Below are 10,491 nucleotides of genomic sequence, written 5' to 3'. Positions count from 1 at the left end.
AATGCCCTTCACCCCCTTCACCATCCAAACACCTGCCAGGCCTTTCTGTGCCTTTTTGGATGGAAAGCTTGCCTCACCCCAACCCCCACCCCGGCCCCCGGAGCCAGGGCCCAACAATGCAGAAATGCCCTGACTACACATGAGCTCACCCCTGCTGTCTGTCTTGCATCACAGGACAGCCCAGCTCAGAGCGGAAACCTGACATCCCGCCCCTGGGCCAGCTCTTCATCCCGTCAACATGGTGTTTGGAGTCCTCCCCACCTGACCTCATCCAAGCTCACCTCCTGGCACGCCTCCCGGGGAGAACCCCTGGCCCTTATCTGCCCCCTCACCTCCCGCCCAGCCCCAAACCCTCTGCTCCCAGTTTGTGTCTAAAGCTGACACCCTAAGAGGCTCCCCCGCAACCGCCCCAGGGCTGCGGTTGGGGGATTACAAGTGTCTGGCGAAGAGGATGGTGGTGGAGCAGAAGCCAGGCATTCTCAGAGAAGGACACTGTACCCAGCCCCTTGTCCCTCCCTCCTGCCTGGGGCGGAGTGGATGCCAGCAAGGGCCCTGGGGAGGAGGCTTGGTCCTGCCCATCTGTCTGTCTGAGGCTCTCTCACCCTCCCAGGGGTCCCCACCATAGGCTGGCCATACCTGCATCCTGGGCCTCTATGAGCACCGTGTACATGTCCCCAGGCTGGGCGCCCTGCAGGGGCCGGGCTGTGTGCACCTCTCCGGAGATCTCCTTGATGCAGAGCCAGCCCTCGGAGTCATTGACCAGGGAGAACCTGAGGCCCAAAGAAAATGGGCAGGGAGGCAGTGACCGCATATGGGGTCTTGCCCAGAGACCTCCAGGGGCCATGTGACATGCTCGAGTCCAACATTCCCTCTGTGACTTGAAGGCAGCAGCAGCATCCATGATCTGTCTCCAGCTTAAGGGACTTGGGGCGGGGCAGGGCTTAAACCACAGACACCGAGGCTGACAAAGAGACCACACTAGAGCCTGTGGGGCTCTAGACTTAATTCCACTATTCCCAGGACAGCCCACAAAGGGCCAAGATGGAGCCAGAGGCCTGGGAACAGCACCCAGTGCTGCAGTCTGGGTGGGTGGCAGGAAGAGGGCCAGGTATACAGGATGGAATGAGGAGGCATCATCTGAGCTCTCAAGGGGTCCCAGCACCCCTTCTCCCTGCTACCCTGGTGCCCCCAAGAGTCACAACCTGCATATTAGCCAATGGTTTGAGGAAATTTCCAGGTTGTAAATAATGTGAGTTCCCTCTGAGGTCCGGGGGTCATCCCCAAGGAACAGAGGAGGTCCATTCTGGGTAAGGGGCTGGGCTCCTGCTCACCTGAGGGGACTGCTCAGGGGGTCTGAGGGCTGGACAGTCAGCAGGAGGGAGCCGGCAGGGGTGCTGATGGGCACGCTGGCCTCATAGCTCTCCCGGTCCAGCTGAGGAGGCGGCACCACCCTTTCCACCAGCACAGTCACAGTGGCTGTGGCTCCTGGGCCTGGGCCTGGCCCCACCAGCTCTTCCACGTTCCGCACCACCACCACCAACTTGTGGCTCGGAGCTGCCTCATAGCTGAGGTTCTGGAACCAGAGGGACCTGGGTCACTGTGTGGGCCAAGGCATGGCTCCCTCATGCATGAATGTGTGCGTGTATATGCACCCCTTCTCCAGCCTTAGCCCCTTACCTTGAGGAGTCGCAGCTGGACATGAGCGGAGTCTGGCTCCCAGTCCAGGCTGAAGGTCCCCTCTTCATCCCCTGCCTCGATGGCAAAGTCCATGAGGCGGAAGGCAGGCTCGAAGTCAGCATCAGTGGCCGTGAGTGTGGTCACCAGAGTCCCAGGCTCTGCATCCTCAGGGAGACTCACGGGCTCAATCTGGAGAGATGGCGAGGGACCATGAGCCCACCATTACTGCCTTCTGAAGGGGTCCTTCCCTGTGCCCGCTTACCTGGGAAGTGGTGAACTCAGGGGCATGGTCATTGATGTCCGTGATGGTGACTGGTATTTCACAGGTACTGCTGAGGCCTGAGACAGAGGAGGGCATGTTGGGGAGGCCAGGGTGGGAGCTGAGGGGTCAGGGAACCCCGGTCACCACTGGGGCACTTACCACCATCTGTTCCTCCTAGGTCCATGGCCAGCACCTGAAGCAGGATGTTCTGGCCAGCTTGGAGCTGGGCAGCCCCCAGGGTCACGCTGCCCGAGGTGGAGTCCAGCTCGAAGGCTCTCAGTTCTGCCGGCTCCTCAGGCTCAGGGCTCAGTAGCTGATACACAACATGGGAATTGGGGGAACTGGGGGCATCTGCGTCCTCTGCCAAAATCTTAGCCACCTTGGTGCCTGCGAAGATGACACCCACTTGGCTGGGACCACAGCCAAGCCTGGAGGCCTTACCCCCTACTCTTCTTTGTGTATGTGTGTGGGTTGGGTCAGACGTTGACATAGGGGCCTGGGGCTGGCTGGCGCCATAGCACAGGAGAGTCACATGGTATAGTTCACAGGGACTTTACCACTACCCAACCCCCTAACAGGGCCCATAGCCCACCTGGGGGGCTGAGCTCCGGGATGCTGACTGAGGGGCCTCGTGGGGGGCAGATGGGTGCATTGTCATTCTCATCTGTCACCACCACCTGCAGCTCCAGTGGTTCTGCGTAGTCCTCGCTGTGGGTGTTCTGAGCCCGCACCTGGAGCAGGTACTGTAGTGGGCAGTGGGAGGGCTTCAGGTGAAGACCAGGGTCTTCTCTTCTGGTGGACCGCTCCAGTTCTTCTGCCTCAGTGCCTGTGGAGGATGTGACACCCCCAGAAGCCCCCTGACCAGGGACCAAACACCCCTCAGCCTGTCCTGGCTCCCCCTTCATCTCACCTCAGCCTGGGCTTCTCGGTCCAGCTCCTGGGTCACATAGAGTTTCCCCTCTGTGTCCACATCAAAGGGTCCCTGGGGCTGGCTCTCCAGGTGATAATGTACATCCCCCCCATTCCAGTGGACCTGGGAGGGGGGCACAGAATGAGGGTCCCCAGGATGAGGGGCAGGAATAGCCCATGTTATCCCTTATGTTCCAGCTGTTCACGGTTTAGGGAGCCTGCGCCCCAACTGCCACGTGACTCCAGGCAAGCGACTGTCCTTTCGGGAGTCCAGGTAGGGTCCTTTTGTTCAGGGCGGTTGTTGTGGCAACTCTGTGGCGGCCTTGCCCTGGTTCAAGCCTGGATTCTGCCCAAAGTGTCTGAATGACCAGATTGTTTTATTCTCTGCCCTCTGGGACTGAGCCTGACCCCAGGGCATTCCTCGAGGAGGCCTGAGACATTCCTGGCCTAGGTGACAATCCCCATGGCAGCAAGGAGGTAGCAGCTGTTCTGTGAGGAAGCCTGGGGTGAGGTCAGAGCATAGAGCTCAGGGCCTGGTCCTTTAAACACTCATTGCATCATGGAAGCTGATGGGGACGGAGGAGGGGGGAGCATAGTTAGAGGTGGAGCAGGAGTCAAGGTCAAGTTGGGCCCCAGATCCAAACCCCAATCTCCACAAGACTCAGGCCCAGCTGCACCATCCATGGAGTTATTTCAGCTGTAACAGCTATTTACTCACCTGGGCAATGTGGTGTGGGTATGGGACTTGGAGATTCTCTGCCAGGTGGACAGGATCTAGGGGCACCCAGGTGTTCTCCACTATAGAGACATCTATGGTGGCTGTGGCCTGGTGGCCTGAGGCCTGGTCACCCATGTCCTTGACCTGTACCAACAGCTGGTAGTACCCCTCCAGAGCCTTTTCTAGGCTGGTGCTCCCTAGAAGGGGAAGGCAGTCAGCTGGTCAGGGGGCCAGGGCATCCTTCTCAGCAAGGAACCAAACAAAGCCAGGTACATGGCAGGTGTTCAGAATATTCTCTTGGCCAAGGGAGCCTGTAGCACCATTGTGAGCACCTAACCTGGACTTGACAGTTTAGAGAATCACTTGCACATCTGTCCACACAATGAATGGTTGATGTACTGGATTCATGGATGGCCAGGATGAGGGGGTACATGGGTGGATATGTAGATGAATGAATGACTGGTTGGATAAATGGACAGTTGACTAGATGGATGGATGGAGGCTTGGGAGGGTAGATAGATGGGGATTTGGACCTGTGGATGGATGGTTGGGTAGATGGACTATATATGTGGGTGGGTGGTAGATGGGTGAATGAGCGAGTTGTATGATTGACTTCTTTTTCTCTTCCCAATTTGTTTCTTTGGTCTGAACTCCCAGGTTCGGGTCTCTCTTGCCATCCGTCCCAAGGTCTCTCAGCAGTGTTCTGGCCCACAACCCCTCAGGTCTCTCCTACCCTTGCCTCTTAGGCCCAGGTTTGTAAATGTAAGGTTGAGGCACTTCCAGTCATGTGCATGCTTAGTTGCTCAGTTGTGTCCAACTCTTTGCGACCCCATGGACTGTAGCCCACCAGACTCCTCTGTCTGTGAGATTCTCCAGGCAAGAGTATTGGAGTGAGTTGCAATTCCCTCCTCCAGGGGATCTTCCCAACCCAGGGATCAAACCTGGTCCTCCTGCATTGCAGGTGGATTCTTTACCACTGAACCACCAGGGAAACCCTGCTTCCAGGCACACCATTTCTTAACTCTCCGTGCATGGTCCTGGCTCCACACATGATTTTGCCTTGCTACCCTCTCCAGCTGCAATACTCTTTTATCTCTTGAGCTGCAAACCCATCCTACAGCTCAGATGAAACCCAGCTTTCCCTGTCCCTCCCTTTTCACATTGAGCTCAGGCTCACCCTCAGGGCTCAGAGCCAGAGCGCCCAGCCGAGGCTCCAGCTGGAACATATCTGAAGCAGGCTGGGCTGGGGCCTGGTTCAGGATGTGGAACCGAAGATCCGAGTTGGTTGTGCCTGGCTCATCCCCATCGGAAGCCTCCAGGAAGAAGAAGGGGACACCTGGGAGTATGGAGAGAGTTTACCATTAGGGCCAAAGGCATAGGGAGAGCCTCCCATGCTTCACCTATCTCTCCCTGGTTCTTCCTTCCATACCCATCATCATATCAGGACTCTGAAGGTGCGCCATGACTCTTCACCCCACTGCACAGATGAGTAAACTGAGGCCTAGAGTAGATGGAACTCACCTGTGGACCTTCAGTTGGGTGGGGGGTGCAGATGAGACAGAAATGGGAGGGGAGCAGTTTGGACCCTGTTGCCCTGTCCCTATGCCATCTCTCTGGCCATCTGTTTCCTCTCTGTTCTCCCATTGGTTCTCTCTGACCTTGCTGTGAGTTCACTGCTTTGGGCACTCACCCGGCCTAGTACCCCGGCTCAGATGAACTTTGTAGGTGGCCTGAGAGAAGTGGGGCACCTGGTCATTCTCATCCTTCACACGCACACGCACAGGCTGCGGGCCCCACAGGACACGTCTGTCCTCGGTCTCCAGGGTGACCTGACAAGAAGGAGTGGTCAGAGCCCCGCCCTCCCCAGGCGACTTCCCCCTCCCCCGGCCCAGCCGTACCTGTAGCTGGTATTCTGCCTGTTCCTCCCGGTCCAGGGCCCTGGTCACCAGCAGGAAGCCAGATTCTGGGTCCACAGCAAAGAGGCCCTCCCCTGCCACTCCTGCATCTCCTGACACCACAATCTGGCCCTCAGTCTCCTCACGGGGCAACAGCAGCTGGTGGGGGAAGAACAGAGGTGAAGGGAGCTGGGGGCGAGTCTGGGGGATGCCCCTTCCACCCAATAGCCCCGTTTTTTAATATGGGGAAACTGAGGCTCAGAGAGGGCTTGTGCTTGCCTGAGGTCACAAAGCCAAGTAAGGAACAGGATGGACATTCAAAGCCAAAGCTCTTCCGCCTGTGTTGGGTGCTCCCTTGTACTCTCTGCCTTACTTCCTGAAGCTTGAAACCCCTCCTCCATCACTTCATCCTTTAATTAACTAATTAATTATTATGTTTTAAAATTTGGGGGCCATGCCGTGCAGCCTCTGGGATTTTTAGCTCCTTGATCAGGGATTGAACCTGGGGCCCCGGCAGTGACAGCACTGGTCCTAACTACTGGACCGCCAGAGAAGTCCCCCTCCTTCCATTTAAAGCTCTACTTTCTTCTGAGATGAAAATCTTACTAGCCATTCACACTATACCACATATTCTCTAGAAAGCCAGAGCAGTGAAGAGAAAGGGAGGCTGGAGGTAGAGGAAGCAGGACCTGGGGGAGGGCAGCCTACCCAGTCAGCTCTCAGACTCACCTTCGTCAAGTACAAAGGGAAATTTCCACCATAGTTTTCCGGGACTTCGACATACAGCTCTGCAGGCTGGGCTCTAGGGAGAGCCTGTGGAGGGATTCTCAACACATCACCAAACTGTACCTTCCTCCCATGGGTGCTACGACCCAACAAAGACGGGGAATTTCTACCCCTTCCCTGGGCCTGGTCATACGTTATCCCTCCGCCCCTGGCCTTTGACCTCCTAACCCCATGACAGGCCTAGAGCCACATCCCCCAGACACTACCATACATAGTCAGTGCAACTGGTCCAGATGGAGTAGGGGGTGAAAGTGCAACCCCCAAGGCCAGGATCTGAGGGCAAGGAGAGGGCCTGACTCACCTGGGGGACTAAGAAGCAAAGTAGCCAGAGCCAGGCAGCGACCATGGTCAGGATGGGCCTGTAAGGATCCAGCCCAGGTTGGTGCACAGAGGGTCCCTCCCATAACCCTCCCTCTAGAAAGTGTTCCTCACCCATTCCCACTGAGTCCCAGGCCACAGCTTCCCCAGGCCCCATGGGGTACAATGGCCCCTCCTCCTTCAGCTGGACTAGGGGGCAGGCAGTCAGGCCGCCTGTGCCCTGTCTTGTGCTGCCCCAGCAGTTCTCAGAGCAGCCCCTCCCCCACCACTTGGACGCTGCCCACCACCCTCCCACCCCCTCCCTCCCCGGCCTGAGCCTACTGCACACACATAGCCTGGCTTCACAACCGACTGGCCTCCTCTTCCTCTGCTTTGAGGGGCCTGTGGCTCCCCATCACCTGCAGCGCAGTGTCTGGCTCCTTGGCCAGGCCCACCAAGACCCCCAGGCCCAGCTGCACTGCATCTCTTGGTTCTTGTGCCCACAAGGATCTCCACAGGGAGCTTCACCTCCAGACTTCTGTCTCCTTCCCACCATAGCCTCCCCAGCTCGTGGATCCCAAAGTACTCATTTCCCAGCAGTCTCCCTGAATCACCAAGGTTTGAAGCTAAAAAGACCCTGATGACACTGAGGGCCACCTCCTGTGGTCGCCTCACATTGTAGGCAAGGCCTGAAGGGCAAGAGCTGACCAAGGTCACAGAGGATTTGACCACAGGAGAATTCTTCCTGAAACAGAGGACTCAGGGTTCAGGGTTTCCAAGACTGTTCTAACTCCCACTGTTATCCTGCAGACATGGAGCCCTCACAGGACAGGACCCCTGCCCTCACCTCAGTGTTTTCCAGCACTCAGCATAGTGCTGGGCATGCAGAGCGCAGACAGCCACACCAATCACTCCCGGGAAGTTTTCCCTGGACGACAAGGCGTGTTTCTCCCTCCCCTGCCACCAACCCCTGCCTCAGCCCTGCCACCAACCCAGGTCCCAGGTCCCAGCTCCCAGGCCCTCACCCACTGATGCCCGAGGCTGGCTTCCCTTGGTCCAGCTGCCAGGTGAGAGGAGTCTTTCTACAGGAGTGCTGGCCAGGCCAAACTGGGTGGAACAGGGCAGGGCGGACACTTGAGCAGGTAGGCGGGCCAGCCACGCTTGCTCAGGAGTGGAAAACACCCCTGGGTCCACAGCAGCAGGCCTGACCCTGCCCAGCCCCTCAAGTTACTCATTGACTTTGAAAAGTTGGAGGCTGCTCGGCATCCATGACCGCCAACCCCAGGAGGTGGGGAGATCTTCGACCTGGTGCTTGTCCCACCCCTACACAGCTCAGTGGATACTTCTCGGCCCCCTGGATTTGGACATGACCCTTTTCCCATGGCTCCAGACTTGCTCCCACTTCTCCCCCTTATGCACCAGTGTCTGCAGCTCCGCCTTGGTCCACGCTGTTCCTTTTTCCTGGAATGCCCTTCTCACTCCTTCATCTGTCTGCTGATCACCTGCTCAGGCTTCAGCGCTCAGCTCAAATAGTCCCTGCTCCCAGGAAAGCTTCCCTGGGCTCCCAGGTTTGTCTGGGGCTCTCCCATGCTGATACTTCACCCCTACCCACGCCCCTATGCCACAGAGATCGTGCTATCTCTATCAACACGAGGAGGGCACCAGCTTGTTATTGGCTATCTCTTCCATCAGACTCGGAGGCCCTCTGGGGCAAGACTCAGGGACCCAGTAATTAATGACCTGGTCCTTGCCTGGCCCTGGCAGCTCCCAACTGACTTGTGGAACTAAGATAAGGAGCTGGAGGTGCCATGTGCAGGATAGGGGAGTGGTGCATGACCTGACCCAGATATTCGGAGCTCCAGACCACCCACCAGTGTGACCAGTGGGCAGGCGTAGGAGGACAGCAGCCCATGAGAACCCCTGAAGCTCCCTAGGTGCTCACACTAGCCCCTGGACACAGACAGGGCTGGGACAATGGACCGCCTCGTGCCTTTGAGAGGAGAGAGGAGTTTGAGCCAGTTCAGGTGACCTTGAGGGAGTTGCAGGACTGACGGGAGGCCCTTCCCCCACTGGTGTAGCCTAGAAGCTCCTGGGGCCTGAGTGTGTGGAGTGGTGGGAAGAGGGTGGGAAAGGTCAGGGATCTTGGTCTCCGATCTCTCCTGTGGTTTCCCTGGAGTCCTTCCCATTGCGTATCTGGTTAATTTCTCTTAGGCTAGAAGGCTGGATCAGGACCCTCAGCTGACCCCAACTTTGTCCATCACAAGCTGAGTTCCTGCCTCCAGGTCACTTGGGCACCCCAGCCTGGAGCAGTGCAGTGTGGGAATGTTGAAAGGGTCTCACGTGTATTAAGACCACATGAGAGGGGTCTCCAGCTATGTGCCTGGCACTACTGTAAGCAGATACCATCATTATTCCACCCATTCCATTCTGAAAAGGGCACCGTGCCCATGTCACACACTGGAGCACAGAGAAGTCGAATGACTTGCCCAGGGTCACACAGCCAGTGACAGATCTCAGGAGGTCTGGAATCTTCTTCAGGTCTCAGCACCTTCACCTGTTCTGAGAAAACCATGCCCGCCTTTGCCTTGGTGAAGTACACTGAGACTGGGAGTGGGACTGCAGCTTTGAGCTGCCCTGGGGGGCATATGGGTTAGTCACGGGGATCACACACCTGAGGAACGGCTTTCAAACCTCCACCTGCTATTGAACAACTGCAGAGTTCTAACCAAGTTCTGAGGGCTCCCAGGAGCCCTGAAAAAATTGACTAATATATAAATATCTGGATCCCAGCCTGGAACCTTCTCAGAAACCGTCCCCAGCCTTGCCCCTGCCTGCCTCTGGGCTCCCAGTCCCCACTCAGCCATTTCTGCCCATGGGGCCCCAGGTAAGTACTTTGTCCCCCATCTGCCATTGTTGAATGGGAATGCTCACTCCTGAAACCACAATGGTAAATCCAAGCAGGCACCTGTGCCCAGAAGTCTCCCCTTCCCAGGTGCAGGCGGTGGGGAGATACACACCTCCAGCTATCAGCAAAGATGTACACATTTATACAAGAATGCAAGGCCTCTCATTCCAGGCAAGGAGGGCCCCAGGGACCTGCTCCTATATTAGGTAATGCCGAGCATGGAATCCTCTGGCGTGGCCACGCAGTGGGGAGAAGAATGGCCCTCCCTGTCCCCTCACCACTTCCTGCCTAGCAACCCAGCCTCCGCCAGGAGGTGGGAGCCACACAGAGTCAAGTCCACCTGAGTGTGCCTTCCTTGTGCATGTGTGTGTGCTGTCACTTCAGTCGTGTTCAACCTTTGTGACCCTGTAAACTGTAGCCTGCCAGGCTCCTCTGTTCATGGGATTCTCCAGGCAAGAATACTGGAGTGGGTTGCCATGCTCTCCTCCAGGGGATCTTCCCCACCCAGGAATCATTTGGCATCAAACTGGCATCTCCTGTAGCTCCTGCATTGCAGGCAGATTCATTACCACTGAGCCACTGGGGAGGCCCTGTGCCTTCCTCACCCCAGCCTTAACAAACCAGCTGCTTCCTTCTCCAGCCAGGGAGTCTCGGAAGTCTTCCACAGTCACACCACCTTAGCAGCTTTCCAGCCCCTCAGGAGGGAGCAGGCCAGAGACAACCACCCAGGAACCAGACCCAGGAATCTTGTTTGGCCATGACACCCGGGGGCAAAACGTGGTCTCTTGGGCAGCCTCAATTTCCTTTACGTACAGTATGTGTTAGTCGCTCAGTAATGTCTGAATCTTTGCAACCCCATGGACTGTAGCCCTCCAGGCTCCTCTGTCCACGGGATTCTCCAGGCAAGGATACTGGTGTGGATTTGCAGTGACTGAACCCTTGATTAGCTGGGCAATGCCAGGCCCCAGTACAGAAGAATCTGAATAACAGGTTGGGTGAGATTCATGTCTCTTCCTGCTGCTTGGACCCCCACCCCCCACCC

General features: G+C 57.1%; 1 protein-coding gene across 3 annotated transcripts in view; it reads right to left on the bottom strand.

Moving 5' to 3' along the window:
• CDH16 (cadherin 16, KSP-cadherin) overlaps nt 1–7,720 on the bottom strand; it is a 10,031-nt gene extending 2,311 nt beyond the window's left edge. Inside the window, exons 1-14 of one of the 3 annotated variants that reach the window (XM_010851081.1) lie at nt 7,574–7,720; nt 6,549–6,606; nt 6,191–6,274; nt 5,465–5,620; nt 5,257–5,395; nt 4,744–4,902; nt 3,567–3,763; nt 2,850–2,972; nt 2,532–2,682; nt 2,099–2,326; nt 1,940–2,016; nt 1,678–1,866; nt 1,332–1,573; nt 637–770 (exon numbers count right to left, since the gene is read on the bottom strand). In XM_010851081.1, coding sequence (XP_010849383.1) covers nt 637–770; nt 1,332–1,573; nt 1,678–1,866; nt 1,940–2,016; nt 2,099–2,326; nt 2,532–2,682; nt 2,850–2,972; nt 3,567–3,763; nt 4,744–4,902; nt 5,257–5,395; nt 5,465–5,620; nt 6,191–6,274; nt 6,549–6,593 — 1,924 coding nt within the window. In that variant the 5' untranslated portion in view covers nt 6,594–6,606; nt 7,574–7,720. Of the gene's footprint in view, nt 1–636; nt 771–1,331; nt 1,574–1,677; nt 1,867–1,939; nt 2,017–2,098; nt 2,327–2,531; nt 2,683–2,849; nt 2,973–3,566; nt 3,764–4,743; nt 4,903–5,256; nt 5,396–5,464; nt 5,621–6,190; nt 6,275–6,548; nt 6,607–7,391; nt 7,546–7,569 lie in introns of those variants that run through there. The other 2 variants (XM_010851083.1, XM_010851082.1) reach the window with 2 other exon arrangements.
• Between the last annotated feature and the right edge of the window lie 2,771 nt (nt 7,721–10,491).

The sequence above is a fragment of the Bison bison genome, unplaced genomic scaffold (genome assembly GCF_000754665.1).
Source record: "Bison bison bison isolate TAMUID 2011002044 unplaced genomic scaffold, Bison_UMD1.0 scf7180017864297, whole genome shotgun sequence".
NCBI lineage: Eukaryota > Metazoa > Chordata > Mammalia > Artiodactyla > Bovidae > Bison > Bison bison.
The sequence above is the reverse complement of the archived record's forward strand: the minus strand, read 5'-3'. Positions and strand labels throughout refer to the sequence as shown.